The sequence below is a fragment of the Chiloscyllium plagiosum genome, unplaced genomic scaffold (assembly GCF_037043375.1).
Source record: "Chiloscyllium plagiosum isolate Xiang-an unplaced genomic scaffold, Cpla_swu_hap1 HiC_scaffold_10, whole genome shotgun sequence".
Lineage (NCBI taxonomy): Eukaryota > Metazoa > Chordata > Chondrichthyes > Orectolobiformes > Hemiscylliidae > Chiloscyllium > Chiloscyllium plagiosum.
The window spans coordinates 75232714-75251401 of NW_028270148.1; the positions used below are offsets into that span (position 1 = coordinate 75232714).

Sequence of the window (18688 nt, forward strand, 5' to 3'; positions counted from 1 at the left end):
CAGGTTAAAGGGTTATTCAAGAACCTTCATATTTTCTTGCCTTGGTATTCTTGTAGTTCTCATATATTTAGTAATAACTTCCAATCAATTACTTCTTTTTTAATGTGCTTTGTCCTAAGGTCCACATCATTGTGTGTTGTTTTATACTGACAGAATTGTTAACAGCATAAAATTTTAAATTGCCCCAATATAATTCCATATTGAACCATAAATCAAATTTTACTTGAGTAGTGTTTTGGTGAACAAATAAATGCTAATGAATTCTATTATTATGTGCTGTAGCAATTGCAAATGACTAAAATGTTGCAAACTACATATGATTTAGTACAATTTGGAGAATTATTATTCTTCAGATTCAGTTTTCATATTGTGTATATTTATACAGGTCGTTCTGCTATAACGCGCATGTTGTTAATGCAAATCGCTATGACATGATTGATGAATTGGGGACATTATTTCTAAAGCATGAACTTTTAAAAGGTGTTTTGGTTATAACGTGATTCTGGCCTCATTGGTTTAAATGGTGTTGCTATTGCGTGATTTTCATATATTGTGCGATTGCATGAGAACGGAACTACCACGTTGTAGTAGAACCGGCTGTACTATAAACTAAAATTAAGATTCTAAGGCCATTGTCTACACTATTTTTAAAATCTCAACTAAATATTGACAACTCGAATAGCCTTGTGAATAAACAGCACTACAAAGTGTTTGCTCATTTTTTTCATTGTTGTTACAACACTAAACCATATTGTAAGAGGATCTATTTGAAGGGTACAATGTGAAATAATTTTATTAGTTGTATAACATTCCACCATTTGCTATGGCAGGCTATAAATCTGGGACCCCAGAACATTATCACGGTGTCTGGTTTAATAATCTAGTGATGATAATACTAGGCATCATTTCCCCTTAAATTATCCACATTTTTCCTTTAGAGTAATTCATTCTTTTAGTGTTCAGCCTTGGGATTAAAACTGCATGTTGTGGAGTAGTAATATCAGAAATTTGATAAGGTTCTACGTGAAATTAGTAAGGAAAATTAAAGCTCATGGTATTGGAGGTAATGTATTGACTTATATGGAGAACTGATTGGCAGACAGGAAGCAGACAGTTGGAATAAACAGGTCCTTTTCAGAGTAGCAGGTTTGTGGGATGCTGCAGGATTCAGTGCTGGGACCCTAGCTGATCACAATTTACATTAATGATATGAATGAAGGAATTGAATACATTATCTCCAAATTTATAGAGCATTACAGCACAATACAGGCCTTTCGGCCCTTGATGTTGCGCCGACCTGTGGAGCCAATCTGAAGCCCATTTATTGTACACTATTCGATTTTCATTCAGATGTCTATCCAATGACCATTTAAATGCCCTTAAAGTTGGAAAATCTACCATTGTTGCAGGTCTGTCTTATATCTATCACCCCTCAATTTAAAGCTATGTCCTCTCTTGCTAGCCATTACCATTTGAAGAAAAAGGCTTTCACTGTCCACCCTATCTAACCCTTTGACTACCTTGTATGTCTCAATTAAGTCACCTCTCCACCTTCTCTCTAACAAAAACAGCCTCAAGTCCCTCAGCCTTTCCTCATAACACCTTCCCTTCATACCAGACAACATTTTAGTAAATGGGTGGCACAGTGGTTAGCACTGCTGCCTCATAGCACCAGAGACTCTGGTTCAATTCCCGCCTGAGGCAACTGTCTGTGTGGTTTCCTCCCACAGTCCAAAAAATGTGCAGGTTAGGTGAATTGGCCATGTCAAATTGCCCGTAGAAGAATGGGCCTGGGTGGGTTGCTCTTTGGAGGGTCGGTGTGGACTTGTTGGGCCAAAGGGCCTGTTTCCATACTGTAAGAAATCTTAAAAAAAAAAAGCTGTAAGAAATCCTCTGAACCCTCTCCAAAGCTTCCTCATTTTCCTACAATGCAGTAACCAGAACTGTACACAATATTCCAAGTGCAACCACACCAGAGTTTTGTACAGCTGCAGCTTGACCCTTTGGCTCCAAAACTCAATTCCTCTACCAATAAAAGCTAACACATCGTATGTTGTCTTAACAACCCTATCAACCTGGGTGGCAACTTTCAAGGATCTATGTACATGGACACCGAGATCTCTCTGCTCATCTACACTACCAAGAATCTTACCATTAGCCCAGTACTCTTTATTCCTTTTGCTCCTTCCAAAGTGAATCACCTCACGCTTTTCCACATTAAACTCCATTTGCCACCTCTCAGCCCAACTCTGCAGCTTATCTATGCCCCTCTATAACTTGCAACATCCTTCGGCACTATCCACAACTCCACCAACCTGACTGTCATCCGCACATTTACTAACCCATCCTTCTATGCCCTCATCTAGGTCATTTATAAGAATGATAAACAGCAGTCGCCCCAAAAGAGATCCTTGCGGTACACCAGCAGGCAGTACATTCCACGCCCCTACTACTGAGTAAAGAAACTACCTCTGACATCTGTCCTATATCTATCACCCCTCAATTTAAAGCTATGTGTTCTCGTGCTAGCCATCACGATACGATGTCGCCGCATTATAGGAAGGATGAAGAAGCTTTGGAAACGGTTCAGAGGAGATTTACTTAGATGTTGCCTGGTATGAAGGGAAGGTGTTATGAGGAAAGGCTGAGGGACTTGAGGCTGTTTTTTTGTTAGAGAGAAGGTTGAGAGGTGACTTAATTGAGACATACAAGGTAGACAAAGGGTTAGATAGGGTGGACAGTGAGAGTCATTTTCCTCGGATAGTGATGGCTAGCACAAGAGGACATAGCTTTAAATTGAGGGGTGATAGATATAGGACAGATGTCAGAGGTAGTTTCTTTACTCAGTAGGGATGTGGACTGTACTGCCTGCAACAATGGTAGTAACTGAACTCCAGGATGACTATTTCTCATCAACCACCACCCTCTGTCTTCTTTCAGCTAGCCAATTTCTGATTCAAACCACTAAATCACCCTCAATCCCATGCCTCTGTATTTGTGCAATAGCCTATCATGGGGAACCTTATCAAAAACCTTACTGAAATCCATATACACCACATGAACTGCTTTACCCTCATCCCTGTTTGGTCACCATCTCAAAGAACTCAAAGTTTGTGAGGCACGACCTACCCTTCACAAAACCATGTTGACTATCCCTAATCAACCTATTCCTCTCTGGATGATGATAAATTCTACTTCTAATCTTTTCCAACACTTTACCAACAACCAAAGTAAGGCTCACTGGCCTATAACTGTCAGGGTTGTCTTCTTGAACAAGGGGACCACATTTGCTATCTTCAGTCTTCTGGCACTATTCCTGTAGACAATGATGACATAAGTATCAAAGCCAAGGCTCTGCAATCTTCTCTCTGGCTTCCCAAAGAATCCAAGAAAGATCCCATCCGGCCCAGGGGGCATTTATTTTCATACTTTCCAGAATTGCTAACACCACCTCCTTGCCAACTTTAATCCCATCTAGTCTAGTAGCCTGTATCTCAGTATTTCCTCAACAACATTGTCTTTTTCTAGCGTGAATACTGACGAAAAATATTCATTAGCGCTTCCCCTATCTCCTCTGATTCGATGCACAGCTTCCCACTACTATCCTTTGCTTGGCCCTAAGGTTTCTCTAGTTATTCTTTTATTCCTGATATACGTATAGAAAGCTTAGGGTTTTCCTTGATCCTCCCTGCCAACGACGACTTATGTCCCTTCCTGGCTTTCATAGCTCTCTCTTTAGGTCTTTCCTGGCTAACCTGTAACACTCAAGCACCCTGACTGAGTCTTCACAACTCATTAGCTTTCCACTTCCTCTTGTCAAGAGAGTCAACTTCTTCAGTAAACTACGGCTCCCTTGCTCGAACACTTCCTCCTTGCCTGATAAGTAGCTGTTCCTTGAATAAGCTCCGCATTTCAATTGTATCCATTCCCTCCCTAAATCTTGCCTTATCGCATCATAATTGCCTTTTCCCCCACAATAAATCTTACTCTTGCCCTGCAGTATATACATATCCCTTTCTATCATTAAAGGAAACAGAACTAAATTGTGGTCACTGTCACCAATGTACTCACCTACCTCCAAATCTAACACCTGGCCAGGTTCATTATCCAGTACCAATGTGGCCTAGTCCCTTGTTGGCTTCTCTACATACTGTGTCAGAAAACCATCCTGCACACTTTTGCACAAAAACTGACCCATCTAAAGTACTCGAACTATAGTATTTTCAGTCAATATTTGGAAAGTTAAAGTCCCCCATAACAACTATCCTGTTACTCTTGCACCTGTGCGAGAGTAAATTTGCAGAAGACACTGACCTGGGTGGCAGGGTGTGCTGTGAGGAGGATGCTAGGAGGCTCTAGGGTGATTTGGACAGACTGGCTGAGTGGGCAATACTTGGCAAATGCAATGTAATGAGGTTATCCACTTTGGTCATAAAAGCAGGAAGGCTGATTACTATCTGAATGGTGGCAGTTTAGGATAAGATGAGATGCAATGAGACCTTGATGTCATGGTGGAACAGTCACTCATGGTGGCATGCAGGTGCAGCAGCCAGTGAGGAAAGCATGCTGTCCTTCATAATGAGAGAGGGTTTGAGTATCGGAGTAAGGTGTCTTGTTGCAGTTATACAGGGCTTTGGTGAGGCCACACTTTGAGTATTGTGTGCAGGTTTGGTCTGCTTGTTTGAGGAAGGACATTATTGCTATTGAGGGAGTCCAATGAAGGTTCACCAGATTGATTCCTGGGATGGCAGGACTGGCACATTAGGAAAGACTGAATCAACTGGGCTTGTATTCATTGGAATTTAGAGGCATGAGGGGGGATCTCATAGAAACATATAAAAATCCTGATGGGACTGTACAGGCTAGATGCAGAAAGAATGTTCCTGATGTTGGAGAAGTCCAGAATTAGGGGGTTAGAGTCTAAAAATGAGGTGTAAGCCATTCAGAACTGAGATGAGGAAGCATTTCTTCACTGAGTTGTGAACCTGTGGAATTCTCTCCCACAGGAAGCTGTTGGGGCTAGTTCATTAGATATGTTCAACAGGGAGCTGGACGTGGCATTTGTGGCTAAAGGGATCAAGGGGTACATGGAGAAGGCGGGAATGGGATACTGAGGTTGCATGTTCAGCCACGATCATATTAAATGGTGTGGACTGGCAGGGCTGAATGGCCTACTCCTGCACCTATTTTTTATGTTCCTTTGTAATATAATCTAGTATTTTTTTTGAGCCTGAAATAATGATGGGGGTGGAGCATAGGATAGCGTGATCATGGCATGACCATAGTATTCCTGTCACTGCTGGCATCTCGCCAACAAAGTGAAGGTGGAAGCCAGCCCTCAATCCTGGATGCTAACTGAAGCATTTACATGGCCAATTAAAGCTTTGTCCTGTTGCAACTTGTTAGTTACCATCTGTCACATTCAACCTGACAACCACCCTTTGGGCTGGAGATTGGGGTCTGGGCCTCTTCATTTGTTCTAGGCTTACCCTAGGGCAATGGTTGCCTCTGTAGGAAGAAGAGAACAAAAAGAGAGACTTCCATTTAGATAGCATTTTTCACAGCCAGTAGATATCTCGAAGCATTTTATCAACCATGCGATACATAATGAAGTGTAGTCATTGTTATGATACAGGAAGCATTGCTTTTCTAAAAATTGGATCTTTTTCAAGACCTGTATGAGCAGATGAGAATTGTTTTAGATTAGATTACTTACTTACTTACTTACTTACAGTGTGGAAACAGGCCCTTCGGCCCAATAAGTCCACGGAAGAGCAACCCACTCAGACCCATTCCCCTATACTTACCCTTTCACCTAACACTATGGGCAATTTAACATGGCCAATTCACCTAACCTGCACAGTTTTTGGACTGTGGGAGGAAACCGGAGCACTCGCAGGAAACCCTCGCAGACGCGGGGAGAATGTGCAAACTCCACACAGTTGCCTGAGGTGGGAATTGAACCTGGGTCTCTGGCGCTGTGAGGCAGCACTGCTAACCACTGTGCCACCGTACTGCCCACTATTTATTTCTCATTTGAAAGGTAGAACCTCTGACAAGTGTAATATATTTGCTGTACTACACTGAAGTGTCAGCCTTCACCTTTTGTATTCAGGTCCAGGATTGGGACTTTAGCCTGAAACCCTGTGATTGAGGTGAGTGCTGCTAGTTATAGAGAAGTGAACACTGAAGGGACCGATTTATAAGCAGGATTAAGTGTTCTAGTGATTTGTTACTAATTGTGTTAGGGTGAGAAACGTGGAGGATTTGTCTTTTGGTTTAGGAACTTCTTCCCCAATCAATTTTATCAACCTTCAGTCTCACGATAATGATTAATTCAAATGGTCTAAACCCACTAGATTCTCTTGGGGAATCTCTGATAGCAAATTATTAGTCTATAATGAGTTTTAAAAAATACTGAGTTAACTTTTCCACTACTACCTGAGCTGCAGTTGCCCACAAAGGAATAGCTTCTGGGAATGGGGTTGTCAAATCCATTATGGTAAGGATATATTTTTGTCTTGCTTTTGCTTTTGGTAATCGTCAGACAGAGCCAATTCACACTTGGCTAAATAGTTCTCCAAAAACTGCTTGTTTCATTACATGATGAGATTTTCCTACCAAAGTCAGAGATATACAGCACAGAAACAGACCCTTCAGTCCAACTCGTTCATGCCAATCAGGTAGCCCAACCCAATCTAGTCCCACCTACCAGCACCCAGCCCATGTCCCTCCAAACCCTTCCTATTCATATACCCATCCAGATGCCTTTTAAATGTTGCAATTGTATGAGCGTCCACCACTTCCTCTGGCAACCCATTCCATACACACCACCCTCTGCGAGAAAAAGTTGCCCCTCAGCTCTCTCTTATATTTTTCCCGTCACCCTAAACCTATGCCCTCTAGTTCTGTGATTCCCTACCCCAGGGAGGAGAACTTGTCTATTTACCCTATCTGTGCCCTTCATGATTTTATACATTTCTATAAGGACAACTCTGAGCCTCCGACGCTGCAGGGAAAACAGTCCCAGCCTATTCAACTGCTCCCTATAGCTCAAATCATCCAACTCTGGCAATATACTTGTAAATCTTTTCTGAACCCTTTCAAGTTTCAAAACCTAACCACCTAAGTGTATGACATATTTTACAGATGTTATGTTTTTGAAGTTTTGACCATATAAAACACTTTATTTACTGATGTCTGTGTTTTTCATATTTCTATATTTCCTGCCAGAGGAATTTCATATACTACCTGCTGTATTCCTTCATGGTATCTAGGCGGCACCATTATTTGATGAACAACTTTCTATTCTTCATCCATCAGTCTGTGAAAGTGTCTCCATTTCCTTATCAGAACTCAATTTTTAATATAATTTCTACAACTATTCAACTCCAGTGTGAACTGTGTGTTAACTTGACTTAACTCTAGTTTTCCTTCCTGAGTGTCAATTAACAAAGACAAGCCAAACATTGTTCATTAGAAATTATCCTCATTCAAGGGTAGAATGTCAGCTACCCTAACATATGCCTGTATCACTGTGACCTCTGGTGACTGTGTTTAGCCATTTCTAGCATGGTGAGAAAATACCTAGAGTCTGTTCTTGCAACTTTATCTGTTTGACCATAATTACAGGTGAAGTTATAATTTTCACTCCTGTTAAATCATTCTCCAGGAGCAAATCAATTTATTTCAAAAGTAATTTCTTAATTACCCTTACTAGTCCCAAAGAAAAGTCACACTTCAATTAGGTCTTGTACAAAGGAACTAGTTATAGAGATTTAGAATGCAGAAAAGGGCTCTTTGATCCATCAAGAACAACCATTTAACTAATCTAATCTCATTTTCATTCCATTGTCTTGTACACCTTGGCATCACAAGTGCACATCTGAATACTGCTAATGTTAGGAGAGTTTCTGTCTCTACCATCCTTACAGACGGAGAGTTCTAGATTCCCACCGCTGTCTATGTGAAAAGGTTTTTTTCCTCCAATCTCCTTAACTTAAATCTAAGCTCCCAATCATTGATCCCACTATCAAGACGAACAGTTCATACCCTCTACCAATTGCATTTACTAACAATTTGAGTTTGATTAGTCCTTGTAACTGAGTACTGTTTTGGGTGAGAATGCTTCTTTGAAGAAAAAGGAGTTATCTTCCCTTTTATCAAAAACCTTTCATATCTCTGTGACCTTGTGTACTATTACTGCATCACAAGTGTTTACTTCTGGTCTCTTAGTAATAGAACTTCCTCGAATTAGAATTCTGGAACCTTTGTCTATATGCCACAGGCACAAACTCGTATGAAGGCAGTATAATTTTTTGTTTACTTCATAGTCTGAGGTAGTTTGTCAGGATTATGAAGGACAAGTCACCCCTACCTCACCTGCCAATATACACTGCATGAACAACTCCAGCACTCTTTTGCCCAATTCACTTTTCTAGCTATTTTCTCAAATTTTGGTAGTGTTTAAGTAAACTTAAACATTTTCTTCCTGGATTTCAAATTATGTCTTGGATTCTGCTCCATAAAGCCTGCATGCGCATCTGTTGTCTTTTGTTTTACCTGTGTCCTTTTAATCTAATATTCATATTCCCTCATTTTTCTCTCCGCTGTTTTAATTCTAGTTTTCTCTGTATTTTCAATTCCATTTTGTATTCCTTTAATTCAGTTTCCCTTTTCTTATCTTTCTCTAGTCTTTCTTTAGTTCTTTCTGCCATCTTCAGTTTCTTTGTTCTCTCTTTTGCTTGGTTGCCTTAACAGAAACTGAGTATCACCTGATTCTGATGTTTCACTACCTAGAGTTCCTGGTCTCTCTTGTATTTCCTCTAAACCATGCTAATGCCTCAATTGTCTCTGCCTGACAAAGCTAGAATGGCAATGCTACCTCCAGTGTATCATCCAATTCAAATACCCTGGTCTTTGACAGTTATCTCAAGACTACTGGGACAACTCTGCCATATACAGGAAATCCTTTGCAATTTTCTCTGCCATTGACCAGGTTCCCCTTGGGAGACTGGTTAGCAAGGTTATCTCAAGGACTACAGGGAGAACTAGCCATTTGGTACAGAACTGGCTCAAAGGTAGAAGACAGAGGGTGGTGGTGAGGCATTGTTTTTCAAACTGGGAGGCCTGTGACCAGTGAAGTGCCACAAGGATCGGTATATAAATGATTTTGGATGCGAGCATAAGAGGTATAGTTAGTAAGTTTGCAGATGATACCAAAATTGGAGGTGTCGTGGACATCGAAGAATGTTATTTCAGATTACAACAGGACCTTGATCAATAGGGCCAATGGGCTAAGGAGTGGCAGATGGAGTTTAATTCGGATAAATGCAAGGTGCTGCATTTTGGGAAAGCAAATCTTAGCAGGACTTATACACTTAATGGTAAAGTTCTAGGGAGTGTTGCTGAACAAAGAGACCCTGGAGTGCAGGTTCATAGCTCCTTGGAAGTGGAGTCACAGGTAGATAGGATAGAGAAGATGATGTTTAGTATGTTTTCATATATTGGTCAGAGCATTGAGTATAGGAGTTGGGAGGCCATGTTGTGGCTATACAGGACATTGGTTAGGCCACTGTTGGAGTATTGTGTGCAGTTCTGGCCTCCCTCCTACAGGAAGGAAGTTGTGAAATGTGAAAAGGTTCAGAAAAGATTTACGAGGATGTTGCCAGGGTTGGAGCTATAGGGAGCAGCTGAATAGGCTGGGGCTGTATTCCCTGGAGTGTCAGAAGCTGATGGTTATAAACCTTATAGAGGTTTGTAAAATCTTGATGTCCATGGTCAGAGTAAATATGTGAGGTCTTTTTGCTGGGGTGGAGGAGTCCAGAAGTAGAGGGCATAGGTTTAGGGTGAGAGGGAAAAGATTTAAAAGGGACTAAGGGACAACTTTTTCATGCAGACTGTGGTGTGTGGAATGAGGAAGTGGTGGAGGCTGGTACAATTACAAAATTTGAAAGGCACCTGGATGGGTATATGAATAGGAAGGGTTTAGAGGGGTATGAGAAGAAAGTGAGGTCTGCAGATGCTGGAGATCAGAGCTGAAAATGTGTTGCTGGAAAAGCGCAGCAGGTCAGGCAGCATCCAGGGAACAGGAGAATCGACGTTTCGGGCATAAGCCCTTCTTCAGGAATTAGAGGGGTATGAGCCATGTGCTGGCAAATGGGACTAAATTAATTTATGATACCTGGTCGGCTTGGGTGAGTTGGACCGAAGGGTCTGTTTCCGTGCTTTACACCTCTATGACTCTGACTAGGTTTCTTAACAAGAATGATTATTTATTGCAAACAAATAGATTCTAATGGCAAACAATTATGAACACAAATGAGGACAATACAGCACAGAACATGCTCTTCGGTCCTCCAAGCCTGCACTGATACATTTTGCCCTTCCATACTAAAACTGTCTTCACTTACAGGATCTACATCCCTCTGTTCTGTTCCTATTCATATATTTGTCCAGGTGCTGCTTGAATGTTGTTATTGTGTCTGTTTCCATCACAGCCTCTGGCAGTATGTTCTGTCAAAAAGCTAGTCCTTTCTCAAAGTTACTATGCCCTTGAGTTTTATTTTGGGGGGGGGGGGGGGGGGGGTAATTGGTCTAGCTCCAACAAGAGTGGGTTTGAATAGATTATTGGAACCTTTTTTGTTTACTCCTAACAGATAATGCTTCCTGATGAAGGTCTTTTGCCCGAAACATCAATTTTCCTGCATCTCGGATGCTGCCTGACCTGTGCTTTTCCAGCACCACACTCTTGATTCTGATCTCCAGTATCTGCAATCCTCACTTTCGCCTAGATAATGCCTCCGGCCTAACTCAGTGTAATCAAGGGGGCATGGCCAGCTGTCTAGCTGCGCAGGTCAGTTCAGTTCGGGGGTTAGTTGAGTCAGGGCTACAGCTAAAACTGGAAGCTGTCTCCCTCCAACCTTTCTGCACCTACCCTGTCAAGTTCTCCAAGAATCTTCAGTTTTGTTCTTCTATGTTCCAGTAAGAACTGGCCCAATCTATTCAACCTCTCTTGATAAGACAGTTCTTCTGTAAGTGGTACCAGCCTTAGTTGAGTTGATGTGGCAACATACATTTTATCATGCATGGTGTAGCTTGGAGCTGTAGATAGTGGTGGTAGAGACACCAATTACTTTCCATCATCAGAATATTGTTCCATTCCTTTCTATCTCATGTACTTATCTAATTTTCCCTTTACTGTTTCTGTATTATTTGCTTTGATTACTGCATGTGGTAGATAATTCAACATACTTATCATTCTTCAGGTGTGGCACCTTGTCTAGTATCTTTATTTTTTAAAAAATATAGTATGGTGTTTAAAAACTGCATAGTAATTCAATAATGGTGCAAAGTTCAGTGGAAGTTTAACACAATGGCCTTTCAATTCTATCCCTGTAGCAGTGAAATCATTACCCTTTTTTTGTTTCTTTTTAGTTGCTTTATGACCTTTGACATTTTTGTAATTTGTGTATCTGTGCCCCTTTGTTCCACTCTCTTTTTTTCATAAAGTATGTGGTTGTATTGTTCTTCCATCAACACTTCACACACATCTGTATTGAAATTCATGTGCCAATAATATTACCTGTTCTGTTTTTATTAACGGCGTCTCATAATTTTGTCCCAGTCTTGTTTCGTACTAAGCTAATCTTGGAATTGTCCAGAAATTTTGAAATGATCTTGCAAATAGCTGAGTCCACTTTATTTATGTGAATACTAAACCACAGTGATCCTCTAACTGATCCTTGTGACCATGATTTCCCCACTGTTTGCTAGTTTGAATAACTACCCTTTACCTCTTGGTTTCTCTGTTCTGTCTCAAACCTACCAAACCATTCTGCTGCTTCATCCTGATAATTGTATTTGAATTGTATGACATTAACTGGGCATTCACCTGAGTCCCTTTATAAATAAACCAATTGAAAGCATTGTGATTAGGTACAGTAGTAGTGTCTCTACCTCTGGGCCAGAAGGTGGGGGGGGGATCAAGATCCCCCTCACCCAGTATAGTGTATTGTAACATGTCTGAACAGGTTGATTTAAAATAACTAATGGTAGCTGATTGTCTAATGTTTGCTTGGTAATGTGGAAATTTGAAAATAAATATAAAGGTATTTAGACATTGGCTACAGTTCTGTCCTTCAACTAGCTTTCTGGGAAAGAACTCTTATTTGACATTAGTAATAAGTTTGCAATTTGTAAACTTAACTGCTATATAATCCTTGGCTAATTTTTCTGTTACTACTTCAAAGAATTCAATAATACTGATCACGCTTGATGTTTTATTTTAGAATCTACACTGAATATATATTTTCAGCTTGAGGTAGATGGGTTTCTAGAAAGGCAGGCTCAAGAAAGGAAGATGGTTCATTGGAATAGAGTAACATGGGGAAATTTTCTTAACTGTTGCTGTGGACTTGGAATTTATTGTGGTATAAAATAGTTTGATGTTTTGAACTCAACATACACTCAGCAAATATTGATGCAAATCTCAATTCTGGCTCATATCTCAAGTTTGAGGTCAGAATGAATAAGCTATTCCATATGAGAATAACTAGTGGTTTTTGTTTCCATTTAGGATCACAGTCCTATCTTTTGGATGCCTCACTGAGCTAACATTCCTCTAATTGTTCCTTCTGTTTTTTTTTTGTACAGATCTCTATTCTGAAATTTGGAGCCAAATACACTAGTCCTGGGTCTATGGCACTATGCCAGTTGTGAACTATAAGCACTTTGACTCTCGATGCATCTCGAAAGCTGTTGTATCTTTTCTTGCTGGCAGCAGTCGCTGAAGACTATTTTTAGCTTTCACCACAAGCTGTAATTGTTGTGTCGTTTGTCCACATTTTATCTACACAGCTGTAACAACCAAAGATTAGAAAGAAAAATGCTAATTGGTGTTCTTTGTTTTGAATGGGCTGCCCTTAAACACAATCAGGAAAAGGAAACAAATTGAAAAGAGTTCAGGTTTTTTTTCTCATTTTTATTTGTATTTCTGTCTCCTTTGTTCACTGAAGGAATGGAAATTAGGAAAGAGGAAAACTGAAAAGGATGATGTTGTTGGTATAATGATCTTTTCAACAATGGAGCCACCAGCAGAAGATATTGGTCTGCTCGAGGCGTATGTATTAATTTTACTGTTCCAAGTTAACTGCTAATAATTTGAAAATTACTAATTTAAAAGCTGAAGTATTCTGTGTGATAAGTATAAATTTCTGCTCTTCCCCTTCTGCATCACTGCCTTTTTGATTGAGTTTCCTCCTCTATACAATTCCCATTGTTCAGTCAATTTAAATACATATTCAGAAAAAAAATCAAGTCACTTTTTGTGCATTTGACCCTGCAGAGAACAGAAGGTTGAAATGTTTAGTAAGTTTACAAAAGCCATGGATGATGGGGTTAAAGAGCTGCTCAGTGTGGGACAGGAACATTGGAAAAGCTGTGCAGGAGGTGGGTATGAAAAGTTTGTTTAACTTCTTATATCTATTCAAAGTCTTTGAAAAATCATTGTGGCAAAATGCTTTGTCTGACCTTAGAATACATGGAATCAGACATACAAATAAAAATCACTTGGCCCAGCTTATGTGGGAAAGAATTGTCTAACTGATTCTATTCCCTTTATTCTTCCTCCTTAACTCTGTAGTTTTTCACTCCCAAGTTATATATCCAATTATCTTCTGAAAGATGTTATTGAATCTGCTTCCATCACCCATTCTGACAGTGCATTCCAGTTCATGGCATTACTTGCTGTGTATCAAAGTTTCCTCATTAGCTGGTTCTTTTGTCACTACCTTCATTTTGTTACCATTGGTTCCCATTCTTCTGCAAACAGTTTATTAGATTAGATTACATTAGATTACATTACAGTGTGGAAACAGGCCCTTCGGCCCAACAAGTCCACACCGACCCGCCGAAGCGAAACCCACCCATACCCCTACATTTACCCCTTACCTAACACTACGGGCAATTTAGCATGGCCAATTCACCTGACCCTGCACATCTTTTGGACTGTGGGAGGAAACCGGAGCACCCGGAGGAAACCCACGCAGACACGGGGAGAACGTGCAAACTCCACACAGTCAGTCGCCTGAGGCGGGAATTAAACCCGGGTCTCAGGCGCTGTGAGGCAGCAGTGCTAACCACTGTGCCACCGTGCCGCCCACATTCTTGTTTGTATTACTAAATCCTTCAAAATTTTGAATACTTTCACCATTGAATACTCACTTTAAAAATCCTTGGCTATTAGGAGAATAGTTTTTGTCTACATAATTGAAATATTTCACCTTTGAAACCTACCGTCCAAGGTCATTGATGTCCTTCCTGAAACCTGCTCCTCTGGGGCCCAACCAGGCCCAACTTTATAAAAAGTTTAATATGACTTCTTTTGGTTTTGTTCTCTGTTCCTCTATTTTCCAAAAGAAAAGCCATCCCATATTCTGTTTTAAACCGCTTTCCTATTTAGACCTACCACCTATAAAGACCATATACCAACAGCCCTTAAGGGTTCTGTTTCTGCAACCCTATTTGGAATAGTATTCAGTTTCTATTTACACTTCTTTTCTACCCTTCTTATCTAAATTTGATAATTTTACTATTCTCTGCATTAAATTTTATCTGGCATTTGTCTACCCATTAAACTGTCTATTTTCCTGAAGTGTTTTATTACCCTTTCCATTCTCTCAAAATTACATTTCAAAGGTTTGTTTTATCTCCAATATTTCAAGTTATGTGTTGTGTACAGATACCATAGCTGTTAATATATATCAAAACATGCAGTGATTCCAACACAAATCCCAGAGTCACTAGAACGCACTTTCCTCCAATCTAAGAAAATTAATCACTCAATGCTACTTTCTGTCCCTTAGCCAATATCATTTTCGGGTAGTGTTAAATTCCATGGCTTCAGTCTTGGTATTATGTATCTCTTTACCAAATCTCATTTCAAAGCTTACTTACACAGCATCATCCTTTCTTTCATCTACTCCACTATTTTATGAACGTATACAAATAAGTTTGGTAAACACCATTTGATTGTAACACTTACACTCTAGCAATTATTAATTAACTCATGATTTTTCAAGTAACAATTTCATTTCCGATTATGGTGTCTCAATGTTTTTCCACCAGCATGTTAGACTAATTGGCCTATACTGCTATACATATCACCCCTGTTTTTTTGAACGGGGTGTAGAATTTAAATTCCTTCAGTAGTCTAACACCATTGCACACACCCAAGGAGAATTTCCATCCTTTCTCCCTCAAATGAATTGTAGCCAGAGTAAATAATTTTCTTTTTTGTGCTGCCAATCTACTTTAAAGGACCTTTGCTAGATCTACTTTCTCCTTCACTATGATATTATCCATACCAAGACTGAAATAAAATATTAATATGGTTTTTCAGCCAAACTCTCTGCCTCCACACACAATGCTAAATAACTTCTAACTTGCAAGGCTATTCAATTTTCAAATTAAATGAACAGTTTTAAAGTAAAGCAGTTTGTAAAACCTGACATTCTCAACACTTTTTCCAGGTACTTTGGAAGCTGGTCTATTTACTATCAGCATAAATGTTTTGCCGTTGTTTATAAGGGATGAATACCTTCTTCCCAGTACAACAACCTGGTCTCCCTTAAATCTTTTAGCAACTAAGCCACCCAGGTTTGTTGTTCGAATTCTGAGTAGGTCACATGAACCCCTTTCATTTTTTTGTCTTCAAGATATTCCAAAACAATCCTTATAATCTTATATCTATAATAGTTTGTTTCATGCTCCTCTTTCTCATGTCCCTGCATTACACAGTTGTATTCCTTTTCATAATGCTGATTTTGAATTTCTCATGACTTAATACTCTCTCATTTGACCCTCTTTGTCTCACCTTTTATTCTAACTCCTCACTATTCCATTTGTTTTATTTCTCCCTTCTATTCCTTCAGTTTCAACAACATTTTTGTTAATTTCATAAGGAACCTTGTGCCTTATTCCTTATTTTGCTCTCTGGTCTCATGCTCTTATTCATTCCCTCATTTGAGTTATAGCTTTTTGTTTCATGGTATGGTTGATATCATTTACCTTTTGCCATTTCCAAAAGGGATAGATAAGGTGTCAAGTAGAATGTTACTAGAAAAGACATGGTGTTAGTGATAGTATAACTGCTGGACAGAGCACTGGCACATCTGCTTCTCAATGTCCATCAAATACTACCAGATGCAGCTGAAAATGAAGAAACAGTTTAGGAAAAGCTCAATGTTGAAGAACCAAGAACAAAGTTTAAGAGCCAAGCAGCTACCGAACTGTTAACAATATCTTCACCAAAATCTCCAAAGAGTTCATTCTAATGGAATGGACGAAATCTGGAAAGAACTGAAAACAGCCATCTTCTTATATTGTGAAGAAACCATTGGCTACGAGACTAGGAAACTCCCAAAACTTGTTTGTTGAGAATGACCATATCGTCCAAGCCCTCATTGACAAGAACAGGAAAGCTCACCAAACAACAAAATCAGAGTTATAAAGAACCTCTGAATGAGAAAGCTAAGCAGTTGTAACTCCATGGCCGACAGCATGACACCTGCATTTTTTTCAGTGTTACAGAGAAAGGAAGACACCCTTTTGAGAGACAGTGAAAAAAATCAGTCTTTAATGGAGTAAACACTTAAATTCCTAAAGTGTGATACAATCTACCATGCGGATGTGTTGAGGAAATCCCCCAATTTACCATCAAATGTGAGCTCTGACTTCCACCTAGTGTGGCAGAAGTTGAAGACTCTATTAGACACGTGAAGAATGGGAAAGCTGTCGGAGTAAGAAGAATTTCTCCTGAAAATCTGGGACAAAGAAGGTATCCCTGCTGCTCTCTGGGATGCTACCATCATCACAGTGTTCAATAAAAGGAGACAAAGTAGACAGTGGAAACTATCAAGGAATCGCAAACTCTCCATCCCTGGGAAGATCATCACCCAAATCATCGCTAGGTGCCTTCTCCCAGACTCTGAGGATATCCTGCCTGAAAGCTAGTGTGACTTCTGACCAAACTGTGGAACTACGGGCATGATTTTCACAGCTTGGCAACTTCTAGAGAAATACCAGGATCAACACTTACGTGGCCTTCATCGACCTGACTGAAGCTTTGACTTAGTGAATCAGTAAGTACTGTATTTGAGTCTGTCAAAGGCTAGTTATCCAGTGAAATTCATCAATATCCTTTGTTTCTTCCATGACCAGATGTTGCCATTGGTCATCACTGACAGTAATATGATAGAATCCTTTGAGGACAAGGCATGGTCAAGCAGGGATGTGTCATCGTCCCCACTCTTTTTTCCATCTGTGCCACCATTTTTCATCTAGTTAACAACAAGCTTCCCAGTGGTGTAGACATTGACTATAGGGATAGATGGAAAACTTTCAATCTCAACCGGTTGAAATCCAAGAAGAAAGCAACACCACCCACACTTGTGGAACATCAGTTTGCAGATTACAGTGTCATCTCTGCACTCTGAAGAGAATCTTCAAGTCTTACTCAATGCCTTTGTGGAAGAATATTGAAGTATTGGTCTCAGCCTCAACCTCAAGAGGACAGAAATCCTTTACTAACCCATCCCAGGTTAAGTTCAGGTCCATCCCTCCATTAAAATCAATGGAGGTATCCTCTCAAATGTGGAACGTTTCCCCTACTTGAAAAGCTATCTCTCACCTGAGGCCGACATTGATATGGTGGTTCAACATCACAACCAGATTGCAAGGGCCACCTTGCACATGTTCAATGACCATGACACTTGTACTAATATAGAGATCTTTGTGTATAAGACAGTCATTTTTCTGACTCTTCTTTATGATGCCAAAACTTGAACTACCTAAAGATAGTACCTGAAGTCCCTCGAAGTACCATCAATGTTGTTGGAGACAGATTCTCTGCATCAGTTGGGAGGACCGGCGTACTAACATCATTTTTGAAGCAGTTAATAGCACCAGAATGAGGCAATGATAATCTGACACCAACTTGCCTGGACTGGCCATATGATTAAGATACTGGCATTGAGTGTCAAAGGAAATCCTCTTCATCCAGCTCAAAGAAGGAGCTGGACCGACAGGAGGGCAAAGGGAGTATTATAAAGACTCCCTGAAGGCTTCCCTGGTGAAATGCAACATGCATATCAGTGCATAGGAGACCTTCAAGAAGGAGAAATTGACTTGGAGGAAATTCTTGTAATAAGGGACACGATTCTTAGAGAGCCCTTGATTACATGTTGAAGGGTGGAGAAAGGAATGTAAATGATCTCCAGTACAAGAACCAGTTCTGTATCTTGGAAACACCTGCCAAAAGTGTGGTTGGAGATGTGGCTTGAGGGTTAGGTTCAACAACCACACAATGACCCACAGAACCCATGACCAGTGACATAGAATCTCAGGTGGACAGTCATACTCTTTACAGAGTGATTGCTCCCACCGATAGTGATAGTGATAGTATATTAGACTGGATAGAGGATTGTTTCCTGTAGGTTAGCCAATGTCAGAATATGTGCACCATCTTCAGGATGATAGATTCTAATGGAGTGGCATAGAGATCAATGCTAGGGTCTCATCTATTTACAATATATATGAAGGACAGGGTGTATTGTCGCCAATTTGCTGTTGATAAAGAGAGCAAAGGTGGAAAGCAATTTGTGAAGAGGGTCTCAGGAGTCTGCAGAGG

General features: G+C 40.1%; 1 protein-coding gene across 1 annotated transcript in view; it reads left to right on the forward strand.

Moving 5' to 3' along the window:
* Nucleotides 1-18688, forward strand: part of LOC122552919 (sorting nexin-9-like) — a 141123-nt gene that overhangs the window by 90645 nt on the left and 31790 nt on the right. The window contains exons 5-6 of the mRNA XM_087991727.1: nt 12908-13120; nt 13346-13449. Of these exons, the coding sequence (XP_087847853.1) occupies nt 12908-13120; nt 13346-13449 (317 nt within the window). The remainder of the gene's footprint in view (nt 1-12907; nt 13121-13345; nt 13450-18688) is intronic.